The 16,974-nt window shown below is 41.7% G+C and overlaps 1 protein-coding gene across 2 annotated transcripts in view; it reads right to left on the bottom strand.

The window, feature by feature from the left end:
• The window catches only part of LOC120921142 (cytosolic phospholipase A2 delta-like), a 90,004-nt gene that overhangs the window by 63,137 nt on the left and 9,893 nt on the right, over positions 1 to 16,974 (bottom strand). For both annotated transcript variants that reach the window (XM_040333827.1, XM_040333826.1), the window contains exons 2-9: positions 13,192 to 13,261; positions 11,018 to 11,154; positions 10,179 to 10,310; positions 8,651 to 8,691; positions 8,518 to 8,560; positions 7,261 to 7,324; positions 5,840 to 5,985; positions 2,819 to 2,905 (exon numbers count right to left, since the gene is read on the bottom strand). In XM_040333827.1, the coding sequence (XP_040189761.1) occupies positions 2,819 to 2,905; positions 5,840 to 5,985; positions 7,261 to 7,324; positions 8,518 to 8,560; positions 8,651 to 8,691; positions 10,179 to 10,310; positions 11,018 to 11,154; positions 13,192 to 13,261 (720 nt within the window). The remainder of the gene's footprint in view (positions 1 to 2,818; positions 2,906 to 5,839; positions 5,986 to 7,260; positions 7,325 to 8,517; positions 8,561 to 8,650; positions 8,692 to 10,178; positions 10,311 to 11,017; positions 11,155 to 13,191; positions 13,262 to 16,974) is intronic.

Here is a 16,974-nt window from a genome sequence, read left to right on the forward strand (position 1 = left end):
TCAGTATTACATTGTATATCCCTATATCTTGTGGTCTTTCAAGTGCTTATCTAATAGTTTTTTGAAACTATCGATGCCCCCCGCTGAGACCACCGCCTGTGGAAGGGAATTCCACATCCTTGCCGCTCTTACAGTAAAAAAAAACCTCTACGTAGTTTAAGGTTAAACCGCTTATCTTCTAATTTTAATGAGTGGCCACGTGTCCTTTTAAACTCCCTTCTGCAAAAAAGTTTTATCCCTATTGTGGGGTCACCAGTATGGTATTTGTAAATTTAAATCATCTCCCCTCTCAAGAGTCTCTTCTCCAGAGAGCATAAGTTCAGGGCTCGCAACCTTTCCTCATAACTAATATTCTACAGACCCTTTATTAGCAGCTTTGTTGCCCTTCTTTGTACTCTCTCCATTTTCAGTACATCCTTCATGAGGACTGGTGCCCAGAACTGGACAGCATACTGCAGGTGAGGCCGGACCAGAGTCTTGTAGAGTGGGAGAATTATCATTTTATCCCTTGAATTAATCTCCCTTTTAATGCATACGAATATTCTGTTCGCTTTGTTACCAGCAGCTTGGTATTGCATGCTATCAGTGGTGTGCGCAGACTATTGCATTAGGGTGTGCACCCCAAAGCTTAAACGCACATGTGTGTGTATAAACTGTATATACACTGTATGTATGTATGTATGTATATATATATATATATACTGTATATACAGCGTCAGCTGCACTGGACAGTAATTGAATGAGAAATGCTCTGTACTGAGTTGCTTCCTATTCATTCACAAACTGAAGCCTAGTAAACACAGTTTACTAGGCTTCAGTTATGAATGAACATAGTGAGTGATCTGTACCAATCACTCACTGTGCTCATTCAAAAAAGGAAGTGGACAGTAAATGACATGAGCCCAGGCAGCAGGGGGAATCTACTCTGCACGGGGTGATTAGGGTGTGCCTAGGCACACCCCCTGCACACACCTATGCATGCCATTAATATATTAATTATGCTGCAAAAGCATGAAAGGCATGCTAAAGAAGTATACGTATCAAAACAATTACAGGTCATAATGGTACTTGAGAGAACACTTTGGTATGTGTTAAGCGTTTTACTAAAGAATTAAACTACAATAGAGAAACAAAGCAAGATGACAACCATTGTACGAAACAAATGTAGGCATTTAGAGTATGTCTCTCTTTTCTTATTTTTTTATTTTTTTACAGCAGTGATCTCTTGGGCACCAGTATTTGGTATTGTAAAAAGTTGTATGCTTGAAAAAAAATGTAACCTTCTTTCTGCTTACTGCTTTTAAAAATTATTTTACCAATGTTACATTGTTTATCTTGCTGTGCTATAACAGATGTTAACTTTAGACAACAGTACATGGACAGGTCTCTCTAGCGCCCAGGGCAAGGATGCAGAACTAGGCCCCCTCCCCCAGGGTTAGAGCATGTCGTAGAAGGGGTTTACTACCCTTTGTCCAATATCTGCCCCTTTGCTCTGCTATGTCCAGGGCATCTGCACCTCCTGCCCACCCCTTGCCCCGGCCCTATTAGGTAACCATTTCCACCAATCATAGTATTATGTGGAGTTTTTAGGTGTAAAATCATAACCAGCAAGTACCACATTTTACTGACTGGTGACTTCGCATTATGGTATGTGCTTCAACTCTAAGCATATACTCTCTGACAGAAGGGTGTAAAAATGTCAAATACTTACATCAGATGCTAAAAATATTTGGAGATAAGCTTACTTCACTTTTGAGTTGTAATTGAACCACTTAAGGACTGGAAGGATTTATCCCCTTAATGACCAGGCCATTTTTTGCAATATCGCACTGCGTAGTTTTAACTGACAATTGCGTGGTCGTGCTATGCTGTACCCAAATAAAATGTATGTCCTTTCTTTCCCCCACAAATAGAACTTTATTTTGGTGGTATTTGATCACCACTGCGGTTTTAAATTTTTGCGCTATAAACAAAAGAATTGTGTCAATTCTGAAAAAGAAGCAATATCTTTTAATTTTTGCTATAATAAATATCCCCCAAAACATATAAAAAAACAAATTTCTTCCTCAATTTAGGGCGATATATATTCTTCTACATATTTTTGGTAAAAGAAATCGCAATAAGTGTATATTGATTGTTTTTCACATAAATTATATCATCTACAAAATAGGGAATAGATTTATGCCATTGTTATTATTATTTTTTTTACTAGTAATGGCAGTGATCTGCGATATTGCGGCGGACAGATCGGACACCTTTTTTGGGAACCAGTGACATTATTACAGTAATCAGTGCTAAAAATATGCACTGTTATTGTACTAATGACACTGGCAGGGAAGGGGGTTAACGTCAGGGGGGATCAAGGGGTTAAATGTGTTCCCTCAGTGTGTTTACTAACTGTATGGGGGATTGTGTGACTGGGGAAACACACAGATCTGTCTTCCTGCATAGCAGAAAGACAGGGTCTGTGTGATCTCCCCTGTCAGAACGGAGATCTGCCTTGTTTACACAGGCAAATTACTGTTCTGTCACTCCGGGGAACGATTGCGGGTGACCAGCAGACATCAAGTCTGCCGGACCTGCTGACTGGCTCCCCCCGCTGGTCAGTAGGCACGCGCGCGTCCACAAAATAGAGTCCCTGATCTGACATACAATGACGGCGATTTGCGGGAACGAGCCGACCTGATGATGTACAATGACGGGGCTGGTCGGCAAGTGGGTAAAGTACACTGGTAAAGACATGCAAATTATTTTACCAATTCTCTGGTCTTTATCACTATTACTTTTAGTAGAAGAACAGAATAAAGAAGGCCCTTACTTGTACTGTAGAAAGGTGGATCTTCTGTTCCTGGCCCAGAGGAAGGGTCTTCACTGGAACCACTTGAAGACACTGATCGTCTGTGCCCTGTATCGGATAACAAGAGTTCATTACAATGCTAATGGTTCAAACATTTAGATGGTTCAAAAAAATATAAAGAACCTCAACTACTAAATGATATATTGCTTTGCCTACTCTCTACTGGTTAAAAACGAAGCCTGAGTAACACTAGAATGAAATTAAAGATAAGGGCATTTTCATGAGAATGCAGGATGATCCAGTTATATAAGAATGTGCACTTCTGCTGTTCAAAGCCAATATATTACTTTAGGTCTTAAATAAGTGAGGGTGTGCAAAGTCCACAAAACAAACGAGCATCCCAATGCACCATGTACACACAATGGTGTCCTGTGTGCACCTTTCAATAGTATTATTAGAAAGGGAGCATGAAAAACATAAAATATTCATGTGAATTGGTTTTAGTAATCTGTCATGGGACAGCAGATGGGAAATAACACCTAAACCAGTGTTGGCGAATCTTGGCACCCCAGATGTTTTGGAACTACATTTCCCATGATGCTGAAGTACACTGGAGAGTGCATGAGATAATGGGAAATGTCGTTCCAAAACATCTGCGGTGCCAAGGTTCGCCATCACTGACCTAAACCTTATTTTAAATAAATAGCCAGCAGACAAGTGTTGGATATTAAAGGCCGCAGTTGTTTATTTCTGGTTTCAAAAATGTAAAAAAACATTTATTCAATCAAATACAGATAGATATATATAAATACTATGGGCCAGATCCACGAAGCGTGGCGCTTCTATCCGTCCGGCGTAGTGTATCTCTGATACTCTACGCCGCCGTAACTTACAGCTTTTTTTTTGTATCCTGAAAGAATTTGTGCCATAAGTTAAGGCGGCGTAGTGTAACTTTGGCGGCGTAAGGGCGCGCAATTCAAATGTATGTGATGGGGGCGTGTTTTATGTTAATACGTCTTGACCCGAGGTAAATGACGTTTTTTTTTTAACTGCGCATGCGCCGTCCGTGGAGGTATCCCAGTGCGCATGCTCGAAATTAACCCGCAACAAGCCAATGCTTCTAGGCAAAGCCCTATTCGCAAACGACTTACGCAAACGACGTAACATTTTCAAATTTCGACGCGGGAACGACGGCCATACTTAACATAGGATACGCCTCATATAGCAGGGGTAACTATACGCCGAAAAAAGCCTTACGGAAACGACGTAAAAAAATGCGCCGAACGTACGTTTGTGGATTCGCGTAGCTAATTTGCATACTCGACGCGGAAATCGACGGAAACGCCACCTAGCAGCCAGCGTAAAAATGCACCTTAGATCCGACGGCGTACTAAGACGTAAGCCAGTCGGATCTAGCACAGCTTCAGGCGTATCTTGTTTTGTGGATACAAAACAAAGATACGCCAGAGCAAAATAGAAGTTACGCGGCGTATCAATAGATACGCCAGCGTAACTTCTTTGAGGATCTGGATATATATATATATATATATATATATATATATATATATATATATAAGCTTTGCGCTAACCTAGCCACTACAAAATTCCCAACTGCAATAAACCTAATCTTCAAAAACAAACTATTTTTATTTGTATAGAACATATCAAACAGCTAGTCCCCCTTTGTTTAAATGTTAATTTTTTATTTATTTTTTATTTATTTTTTATTTATTTTTTATTTATTTTTTAAACAAAGGTGACACTACCACTCACAAGTCGAATCCTATGTCGCATCAGTGTGAGCTGAGCCTAATGCGATTAATAAAACGTACTCTTCTGACCCTTAGTTAAAAATCAAACACTAATTATACCAAAAGATTGGAGCCACAGATACCAGGGCCTGGACAAGACTGGTAAAAAGTAACTTTTTGTCATAGTGCGCCTCCCCCAGACCGGATTTTCTGTTTTCTACTCGGGATATCATGGAGGAGTTCTGGCTATATCTAGAGGATTCCCTGCAGAGGTCTAAATCTGCTGGCCAGACTGACAACTCATGGGGCCCCCGGGCAATAGAAGATTATGGGGCCCCCGGGCTTACAGATGGCCACCACGACAGGAGGCAGTGCAGAGGCGGAGCAGCTAAAATCTCTGGATTTTCACATCAAAAGCATGTCAGTTTCGGACATATCAGGGACAGATGTAAAATAAACACAGATTTTTACATACTGTCCCTGGTTTTACTGAGCCTGGCAACCCTGATGGGGCCTCCTAGTGGCATGGGGCCCTCGAGCAGTGCCCGAGTGACTCAATGGTCAGTCCGCCCCTGCTGCTGGCGTATACGAACTTGCTCTTTTTTACCAGTTGGGGTAAGGGTCCGACTCCCCACAGTTTGTTTTTTTTCAACTCAAGAACTCCCTCTTCTTCTCTTCAGGGCCGTCTTAATAGCATCATGGGCCCCTGGGCATCATGGGGCCCCTTCAATGATGACAGTGCAGGTAAACAGACATCAAGTAGGTAGGAGGCAGACTGCCTCCCCTGTGTATCTATCACTCTCAATGCCATTATGGGGCCCCCAATTTTGGGGCAGCATGGGCTCAAGGACCAGCTGCTTTGGGGATAGTGCAGGGGCCCCCCATGCAGCTGGGGCCCCTGTGCAGTGCCCAGGTGTGCCCTCTCATTAAGACAGCCCTGCTTCTCTTTCTTGGTGAAGGTGGAAGGAATCTGGATTCGATTACTTCATTGAAATTAACATTTTTCAAATAATTGTCTTTTCTTTTTGATATGTGGACATAATTGTGTGTTTTTTTTCAATGTATTTCATTTTTATTGATGAAGTCTTTCTATATAGATTTTTTTCTATATAGATTTCCGTATGCAATTCCTTTTAGTTCCTCACTTATTATTTTTTTATTCATTTAAAACTTTTTGTATTTTTAGCACTATTATATTTCACTATTTGTAATCATTCACGTTATATAAGCGCAACTTATTTTTATATACCAAAAGATTGTCTGTGGAAAGCTACTTAATGTTTTGCTTTACCTCTAACTGGGCTATAAGTTCAGGGTCCCACTTCCTGATACAATGAAATTTGCATTTATATGTGTGATCATTGCCTGCCGCAGCCCGCAGTTCCACTCTGTCTTTCTTTTCACAAGAATCCTTCACAGATAAACAAAGATGGCCACCTACATGCATAATAAAAAAAATGTAAATCTGCAGCATTTTTTGAAAGTCCTACATTATGCATTGCTTTTCAAAAATTACATTTCAATGTAAACATAAAAATCTAAATTCAAATTGGTTTAGAGAACACAGGGCCAGATTCACAGCCGAGATACGACGGCGTATCTCTGAGATACGCTTGTCGTATCTATGCGGCTGATTCATAGAATCAGTTCCGCATAGATGGCTCTAAGATCCGACAGGTGGAATTGAATTACACCGTCGGATCTTAGGATGCAATTCTAGGCCGGCCGCTAGGTGGCGATTCCATTGCGGTCGGCGTAGAATATGCAAATGACTACTTACGGCGATTCCCGAACGTCCACGTTACCCGTCGCTCTAACTTTACGTCGTTTACGTCGAGATGCGCTACGTAAAACTAAGGCTGCCCTCTAGGTGGACTAGCCAATGTTAAGTATGGCCGTCGTTCCCGCGTCGAAATTTGAAAATTACGTCATTTGCGTAAGTCGTCCGTGAATGGCGCTGGACGCCATTTACGTTAACGTCTAAGCAAATGACGTCCGTGCGACATCATTTAGCGCAATGCACGTCGGGTAATTTTCCCGACGGAGCATGCGCAGTACGTTCGGCGCGGGAATGCCCGCCCCATTTGAATTAGGCGGGCTTGCGCCGAGCGCATTTACGTTACACCACCGCAAGTTTACAGGTAAGTGCTTTGTGAATCAGGCACTTACGCTGCAAACTTGCGGCGGTGTAACGTAAATGGATTACGTTACGCCGCCGCTGCTTATCTGAAATCTCTGTGAATCTGGCCCACAGTTTTTCTGTCAATCTCAATATTTACATTTCCTAAAGCTGAAAACCCCAAATGCTAATTTTCTTATACATGCCAGTATTTACATTTTTTCCCTAAATCTGAGAATGTCATCCGTGTGTTTTTTTCCCTGTACAGAATCCAGTAGTTAATATTAGACCCCCTCCCCAGCACCAAAATACCCCCATCCCCAGCAAAAATAGACCCCTCTCAACAATGATTTGCCCCCTGCCTGCAATAATACATCCTCCAGCAGCCAGTAACAAAAAAACCCTACCCTCTGCAACAGTTGTTCCCCCCCCCCCCCTTCTGACCAACACCACACCCCCAACAACAACAACAGATCCCCCCCAAAGCCAGCATCAATGGACCCTCCAGCACCCCATGCCAATACATTAATTCGGTGCTGGAGAACCATCACGTTCCCACTGAAAAAAAAGCCCTGAAATTTATGACAACCCACCAAGTAAATTCTCTGGAATCCTCTGCTTGTCGACAGATATTTCAAGACAGGACATCTCTCTGCACTGCAACATAAAAACAAACAAACAAAAAACATTGCAGCAAATATTCATTTTACATACAAAAGTCTTCACATATTTGACACAAGCCATCTGTAGACGATTCAAACCTCGGTGTCATGGATATGCAATAAAGTCTGGCAGATTACCTGTCTCCATCTGTTCATTAGAGGCCTGACTCTGTTCTGGTTGCCTTTTTATCACCTCTCCTTCCTGTATGGCCCCACCCAGGCCATCCCAGAAAGTCTATATTAATTGTTGCACTACAGGTCTGCAGTGCTGTTCAACCGTGTTAGCTTAAGTTCCTGTCTGCAGTGTGCTACGATTACCTTCCTGTGTAACGTTTTTGGCTCGTCCCTGACTTCTCCTGTTTGCCTGTGACCCTGACCTTTTGCCTGTCCCTCGGTTACCCTTGTCTGCCTGTTGCCCTGACCTCGGGTTACCCATTACTACCGCTTGCCCTACTTGCTGCTTCCCCTCTCTCCCTGCGGAGCGTGACCTAGGGGATCCCAGGGGTCGCAACCTGGATCCAGCTGCGCTGATGGCCATCCTCACCACTAGAGGCTCTGGTGAACACAAAGCTGGGTCTTAGACTCCGCACCCTGGGGGATCTTAAGTTTGCACTTCCTCTCTGATAGCAGCAGTCGGCTATAGGGTTCACTACCCTGTGGTGCATCCCTGAACCCAACGGGGTGCACTTGTCACCTGGCCACAGGTGACCTGACACTTGGCCAGTTCAGCAGGTACCAGCCAAGATTCAAACCATGTATAGGCAGGCTGAATGTACCCAAGTTGATCCATCGATCAACTTGGATACAACCAGCCTGTCGGATTTAGCATGCGATTATTGTTAGCGGCTATTATAGAGAGTCGACCCCACCGGGAGAACACAATGGCTCCGCGGGAGAGATATCCCCATCAACACTAACTGTGTTGATAGGGGAATGAAGTGATTTTTCTTTCCTGCAAACCGTGGTTACCAAGGATGCTACATACTCATCCCAAAAAACAAGGACACATGCATAGGATCTAACTATACACAGTAGACTTAGATGAATGACATTATATTCTGCCCCTGCCACCTCAAAATTGCTTCCAAGATGAACGTGCCTTTGCTGTTCTTTTGCATGGTAAGGTAGAAAAAGCCACTCAGGGGCTGAAAATCTGCTAAACCACTGGCATTTATTGCTTATACTTACCACAAGAACTCCATTTGTCACAATTTTCTCATGACTATGTGGTCTGAAAAAATAAAAATAATCTTTTGTTTAATTTAATATTTTTTTGTATTATAATATACAGAACTGTAAAATAAATTAAACATTTACTTACATTTCCTTTACAGTGAATTCTACTTCCAACGTCTGTTCTCCCTGAAGGGTAAGAGAATATTTAAGTATGTTAGTGATCACCAATCACCCTTCACTGAAACTGTCTATGGATACTTTAATTATTTATACAACTCAAAAATAACTTGAGACTCTGTTGATATTATTGCAAGTTAATACAGTTCAAAGCAACGTGACAAAATTCTGTACCATAATCCAAAGATATTAAAATTGGAACATTTTCACAGTTTGACAACCTGAGGTTAGCAAAACAATTTATGAATTTCAAACTTTGCTGCAGATTCCTACATTTTGTTTTTCTGAAGGAATAGCTGTTTGTTACTCTGTGTCCATGTGATGAGTGAATTTGTATGGGTGTGTCTTAATGATTATCAATCAGCTGCTGTGCCTGCAGGGCTCTAATGAGGAAAGCTGCTGTGCCTGCAGGGCTCTAATGAGGAAAGCTGTTGGGTCTGCATCCCTTTAGACATGATTTTCTAGAAGGAAAAATGTCCCTGCACCTGTGGCATCACTGAAAGGAAACATTTTTCTGCGTCGGTGGTGTCACTAGAAGGAAAAATGTCCCTGCAAATTTGGCATCACTGAAAGGAAAAATGTCCCTGCGTCGGTGGTGTCACTAGAAGGAAAAATGTCCCTGCACATTTGGCATCACTGGAAGCAAAAAATGTCCCTGCAGTGGTGGTCTCAGTTTGAGGAGGACTGATTTGGCAGTGGCATGAAGGTGGGAGGGGAGCTGGGAGGATGGGGGCTCTTGACGATGCATTTTAAGGGTCACTAAGGGAAAAATTTAAGCTAAATAGCTTCCTTTACCTTACTGCAGTCCTGTTTTCATGTGCTCACTGTTCGTTTTTGCTCTGATGTTGCTGTAATCCTTCTCTGTTCTGAACAGTCTGTTTCCTGATGAAAAAAGTCATGGGAGCTTTCTCTCTGTGGCACTAATCAAGGAGGTGTAATTACTGTGTGTCTAAAACCCCTCAGAACCAATCACTTTCGTTTTACAAACCATCACTGCCCTCTATTGGCTCTGTGTCTCTGTACTTCACAGAAACATGAAACTAGATGCATAAACGAAACTGAAACTACAGGTACATTATATGATTGATTTTTAATCATTTTTAAAAGGAATCAGTTAACTATTATGTCTCTATACCCTGTAAACAGTCATTTCAGCAAAAAAAACGTTTTCCTTTAACTAAGGGTCCCTGTGTGGCTCTGAGGGCTAGTTTGCATTACCATTAGTCCTCTGACGGGTTGATCGCTTTTCAGAGGGCTTTTGAAAGTTTGTTTTAATCGCTAAAAGTCGGCACCACTGCCCCACAACCACAAGCATCAGTTGAATGGTTCAAGTTCTGTGGGTGGTACTGCCTGCTGAATGTGACAAGGGATATAAGCCTTGCCAGGGCATGTATTTTACAACCCCATCAGCTCCCTTTTCAGCTTAAGGGAGATCACTTAGGGATAGGTAAAAATGTGACATAAACGCATGTGTTTGAGATGTGTTTGCGACTTACGGTAGGGTCCAAACAAAAAGACTTTGTCTTAGTTTCTCCAGGGTTGACATTCCCCACATCATAAGCGACAACAGATAACAGATCATTCTTGGTGATCGCATCCTCATCATGAAGCGTCAAATGTATCACGTTCTGTAAATATAAATCTCAGTATATAAAGATCAATAAATTATAACAAAAGGCTTTTACAAAACTATTTCTTGAATACAATAATCATGATTATATAATTAATATAAATAAGTGGAAGCCTTATGCCCTGTACACACGATCGGTTCATCCGATGAAAACGGTCTGATGGATTTTTTCATCAGATATCCGATGAAGCTGACTTTCATCAGTCTTGCCTACACACCATTGGTTAAAGAAACTATCGTGTCAGAACGCGGTGACGAAAAACACTACGACGTGCTGAGAAAAATGAAGTTCAATCCTTCCGAGCATGCGTCGACTTGATTCTGAGCATGCATGGATTTTTAACCGATGGACGTGCCCACAGACGATCACTTTTTTTCTATCGTTTTGTTAACCATCAGATAAGTGTAAAAAAAGTTCCTAGTTTTTTCACCGATGTATAAAAAAACAATGGAGCCCACACACGATCGGTTCGTCTGATGAAAACGGTCCATCAGACCGTTTTCATCAGACGAACCGATCATGTGTACGCGGCATAAAGGTATTGTGGAAAGAGAGGGGAAAGATTTTGCCGACTGTGGTGACCAGTCAGATTTTTTTTTAGACTTTTACCACAGTATGAATAGATAAATCGGATTGGTATAAGGGCATTTCTTTACATACTTTCAGGTAAAGGCCTACAGTGAATTACTGTATATTTAACTTACCTTGACTTTATTGCTGATGGTGAACTCAAATGTTTCATTCCAGACAGGACAACTGTTGTTTGATATGGTGCTGGTGTTTGGCACACTATTAGTGGCAGTTGGGAGCCACAAACACACGTAACAGTCAGCATTGCTCGCTGTAAACAACAAGACAGCAGTGTAAGTACATACAGACTATGTACAGACAGAGTGGAGACTGCGAGCCAACATCAGTGCCTGACCACACAAATGCACTTCTGGAAGAATAGACACACTCCTAAACCTTGTGGACAGCCTTCCCAGAAGAGTTGAAGCTGCAAAGTGTGGGCTAATTCAATATAGAACCCTACAGACTAAGACTGGGATGCCATTAAAGTTCATGTGCAGGCAGGTGTCCCAATACTTTTGACAATATAGTGTATCTTTAGGACCATATATTTGTGAGACTTCTGCACTTGATTTACTGGGTCTGAACACATAATGCAGCTATTAAAGAGAGGTTTATTCTCTACTGGTTAGACTTTATTATTTATTTTATCCTCTTTATATTTATTTTGTGGAAATGATGCTGGAATATGAAAGTGGGAGATAACACCCAAAACTCCCAGATGGACAGGAACAGAAACTGGAATATCCAAGATTTAAGAGAAACCAGAGTCAACCCTCCACACTCCGCATATAACTACATTATGGGCCAGATTCTCAGTCAGCGGCGTATCTTTGCCCGGGCGTAACGTATCCGATTTACGTTACGCCTCCGCAACTTAGACGGGCAAGTGCTGTATTCTCAAAGCACTTGCTCCGTAAGTTGCGGCGGCGTAGCGTAAATCGGCCGGCGTAAGCCCGCCTAATTCAAATTTGGATCAGGGGGGCGTGTTTTATGTAAAACTACTGTGACCCGACGTGATTGACGTTTTTGCGGAACGGCGCATGCGCCGTCCGTGGAATTTCCCAGTGTGCATTGCTCCAAAGGACGCCGCAAGGACGTCATTGGTTTCGACGTGAACGTAAATGACGTCCAGCCCCATTCACGGACGACTTATGCAAACTACGTAACTTTTTCAAATTTCGACGCGGGAACGATGGCCATACTTAACATTGGTACGCCGCACTTATGCCTTATATAGCAGGGGTAACTATATGCCGGGAAAAGCCTAACGTAAACGTTGTAACTTTACTGCGTCAGCCGCGCGTACGTTCGGGAATTCGCGTATCTAGCTAATTTGCATACTCTACGCGGAATTCGACGGAAGCGCCACCTAACGGTCAACAAAAAAATGCAGTTAAGTTCCAACGGCATAAGAGACTTACGCCTGTCGGATCTAATGGATATCTATGCGTAACTGATTCTAAGAATCAGGCGCATAGATACGACGGGTCGGATTAGGACTTACGACGGCGTACATGGAGCTGCGCCGTCGCAAGTCCTTTCAGAATTTGGCCCTGTGACTTTAAACTGGATTGATCCTTAATGCAGTTGAGTTGAGTTTAATGTCACTAAACTGCTTGGGGCTGCCTGCACATGAACTGTGTAGACACCCTAGTGCAGGCAAACTGGCTAAATGCTTTAGGAAATGTTTTATGGCCACCTTATCTGGGATTAAATATGATAAAATGCATAATTTACATTTAAAGTGCCATAACTTTTTCTGGAATTAAGTAGGCATGGCATGGCAAACTCATCTGAGCCATACCTGACCTAATGTGTCTCACATAAAATATATACTTATCTTAAAAGAACTGGCAACATTTCAAAAAACCTGAAAAGGGGATTTCTAATAAATAAAGCCTATCCACAGTCAACAGAGTACAAGTCTAATAATTTATAGATATATTGCAGCTGTATTTGTTACAGAGTCACAAAAGCTAAGTCTGTTTGCATTTAGCAGCCAATAAAACTAAATTACAACTTGGTTGTAGAAAACACTATGGCCCCACCTGCAATGACTGACAGCAATAAACAATATGTTGCAATTAAATGCACAATAAAAGGAACAAATAATGCAGTAGTAAGATCCAAAGTGTTAATATTACCCTAGAAAACAATACATCTATTTACATTTTATTTTATATTCCATTCACTTGCTGTTTATGTGGCCCTTTCTCCCCCATGCCTCTGAAAGTCATAGGCTCGTGGAAGAATTTAGGGATACTACTTCTCTGTATGTTTTAAAAGTAGAATATAGTATACTTACTCCAGTCTGCCCATGGGATGTTTGATGCTTTTATGATTTTAACAGTTAATTGGCTGAGCGCACTCTCCTCCTGTGAAAAGATGGCATGTTAGATGTGGCCCAAAAATTGCACCACTAAGCAAATTTTTTTTTAATTTAATACGAAATATTTGATTTATATTATATTATATTATTTATTATTATTATTATTGTGAGACATATATTCTGTAAGAAACAGGGTACTGGGCAAGGAATGTAGGGCCTGACACTTAACACAGTAATAAGGGCCAAAACACATTATAATTTTATTTTATGTTTATTAATTGTTAACACTGTCAACTTTAGGTAAACGACTAAATAGAAATCCTACCCACTGGGACATTGTATTCTAAAGCCTCGTACACACGACCGAGGAACTTGACGGGCGAAACACATCGTTTTCCTCGTCGAGTTCCTTGTTAGGCTGTCGAAACTCGACAAGCCAATTTTCTTCATTCCCGTCAAGGAAATAGAGAACATCTTTTTGGCTTTTTGGCTCGTCGAGTTTCTCGACAGTTTCCTCGACGAAAATGTACACACGACCGGTTTCCTCGGCAAAAAAATATCTCCCAGCAAGTTTCTTGCTGTTTTTTGCCGAGAAACTCGGTCGTGTGTACGAGGCCTGACTCTCTGCTGTCAGAATACACTGATCAGTGGGTGTAGCCAACTGGCTGCTGATCGACAAAAGTTTTGCAACATTCTCATTTGACAGTCAAATTTTGATCAATCTATGGCCAGCTTAAGTCTGCTGACATCTCATGAAGATGGCACCAAGCAGCAGTCTCGGAGCTTTTCAATGTCTACACAAACGTGGCTAGAATTAGTATAAAATATGTTGAGTACTGTCCGTGATATTTTTTTTATTTGCACTAAAATACAATTTTTCAGGACAAGCTTTCGGGGTATTGTCCCTTCTTCAAGGTCCAAGCAGTACTCGAGTACTGTACTTGAGTACTGCTTGGACCTTGAAGAAGGGGACATGAAAAATTGTATGTTGGTGCAAATAAAAAAAGTATCACGGACAGTACTCAATTTTCTCTGTCACAATTTCACTAATACGGCTACAATCACGTCAAGCATAAAATATGTTAAGACACACATAGTGCGTCAGATTGAAAAAAGAAACAAGTCCATCTTTTTAACAAAAAAAATGAAAATTTCCTATCAAATACTTCCCGTAATTTTCTTTTCCTGATAGACTCCATGGCAGCAACGCTTGGGTTAGCCTGCCTCCGTAACTACGCTATAGGACACCTCACTCATAAATCTTTGCTCTAGGCTGCTATCCCTGTTCCGTAACTAGTCTACTCCAGACATTTGGGAGGGAAATCCTGCTGCCATGGAGTCTATCAGGAAAGTATTTGATAGGAAATTTTCAGTTTTCCTGACAGACTCCATGGCAGCAACGTGTGGGAAATAACTGGCCATACACACCTGGGTGGGCAAAATGTTGAGCAAAGAACCAAAAATGTATTTAACACTGTCAACCGACAGAACTTGTAAACCAAAATGAAAGGCAGCTGGTTCAACACAGTAGTGAGAAACAAAAGTGTTGATAGAGAAGACCAAGAAGACACATAGTTTTCCTCGTCGAGTTCCTTGTTAGGCTATCGAGGAACTCGACAAGCCAATTTTCTCCATTTCCGTCAAGGAAATAGAGAACATGCTCTCTTTTTGGCTCGTCGAGTTTCTCGACAGTTTCCTAGACGAAAATGTACACACGACCGGTTTCCTCGGCAAAAAAATATCTCCCAGCAAGTTTCTTGCTGGTTTTTGCCGAGAAACTCGGTCGTGTGTACGAGGCCTGACTGTGAAGAAACCTTTCCATATTTGGAGATGAAATCTCTTTTCCTTTAGAGGTAAAGAGTGCCCCCTTATCCTCTGTGATGACCTTAAAGTGAAGAACTCAACACTATATGGACCACTTATATATTTATACATGTTGATACATAGTCTTATGGGAAGTTTTAAGATTAAGGCTTACCTGTAAGTACAAGAAATATCTCCTGAACCTACACGGTTTAGGAGATATTTGCAGAAAAGCCTGCATCGATGTCTACAGCGCATGCGCGCCTTAGACAACGGCGCAGGCACACTGAGTGTGCCACTAGTGAAGGCGATCATGCCGTCACTGCCGACTCCCGCTCATGGGCGGGAGAGACGTCATTGCTGCTCCGGCCAGTCACAGCGCCGGAGCAGCAATACCTGGAAGTCACTCCAGGTATCATGGCGGCGACGGAGGAGGTGAGCAAGGGTCACTGCAGGGGCTTCGATCTCAGGTAAGTAATTCATAATGAGCTAGTATGCTATGCATACTAGTTCATTATGCCTTTTTCTTGCAGAGTGTTTTTTGTTTTTGAGAGGGTTTACTTCCTCTTTAATAGTCTGGCAAATAGTAGGTATGGGCTTCCAGTCAATGTTGGTAAACTCTTTTTATTGCATACCCTTCAAGTAGTTTGTGCTGTTTTTTCATTTTGTTTTTTCTTTTAACATCATAGAGGGTAACTACACTCATCTAGATATAAAATGTAAACTTTGCATAACAGACACAACTTAAAGATTGGCATATTTTCTATATAAAATATATGCAACTGGCAAGTAGTAATTACTTTATGCATGAAACAACCTCAACATTTTGTGACATGCGATTCACAAGAAACATGTGATGGGAGGATGATCTTAATGGGTTATCAAACCAGTCTTACAAGAAGTATGTTGGTTTTTCAATGCAATGGAGCAATACTTTCCCGTACTAAGCCACTCCACCTTATAGCTGTAGGTGGTGAACTCCTTAATAGTTAACAGGATATCCTACATATTAATTGGAGCTTATAAAAAAAGTATATTTATTCAACAGAGTTCTATATTATGATGTTGAAATGTCATTTTTAGTTGCAATACCTATTATAATTCTATAATGAATGTAATTGTATACACAATATATCAACATAATTTCATTTCACAATTACAGAGACATGGTTCATGGATTGACTGGGAAATAATTAAATCAGGGTACACGCTATATAGAATAGACAGAGTAGGAAAGAGGGGAAGTAGAGTTACCATTTATGTCAAAAATAGCAAAGAAACCAACATTAATAAAAATAAATAAATAAAAATTACCTACTTGAAACACCTTGGTCTTTCTACAAACCAGAGAGGGATCTACCCTTAGAATTAGTGTAGTATACAGGCCCCCAGGACAGTCTGAGGGTTATTATAACCTGTTAAATTACAATATACCGCAAATGACAATGAAGGGTGAGGTTTTAATGATGAGTGACTTCACCATGCCGAACAGTGAAGAAGAACTATGGCCAAAGCTAATTTGGCCCTACTTCCCCTATGGATCACAGAAGTGCAGTTAGGCCCACACTCCCGTGACCCCTTTTCAGCCGACAGCAAACTTTAGCCTGCTGTCAGCTGACGTCACTCAGCCGTTCCAAGTGCTGGATCAATCATGACCTAAAGTCGGGATCCACCCAGCAGCCTGGACCAGCAGCTAGCTCAGCCTCTCAGTGAGCCACTGGGAGACTGAGCCAGCCGCTCCCACCCCCTCCATAGCCCAGTGCTCCAGTGAGCACTGGAGGGGCCGAACAGAGAGCCAGGGACTGACAGTCACCATGCTCTGCACAGAGCAGAGGGGAGAACTGAGTGAGCAATCTTTGATTGCTCAGTTCTCAGTGCAGATCCGGTGGGGGACAGATGCTGCATCGGATTGATGCTATCTTCACCTAACTGAGTATAAATGTTTTTGTTTTCAGC

The sequence above is a fragment of the Rana temporaria genome, chromosome 13 (genome assembly GCF_905171775.1).
Source record: "Rana temporaria chromosome 13, aRanTem1.1, whole genome shotgun sequence".
Taxonomy (NCBI): domain Eukaryota; kingdom Metazoa; phylum Chordata; class Amphibia; order Anura; family Ranidae; genus Rana; species Rana temporaria.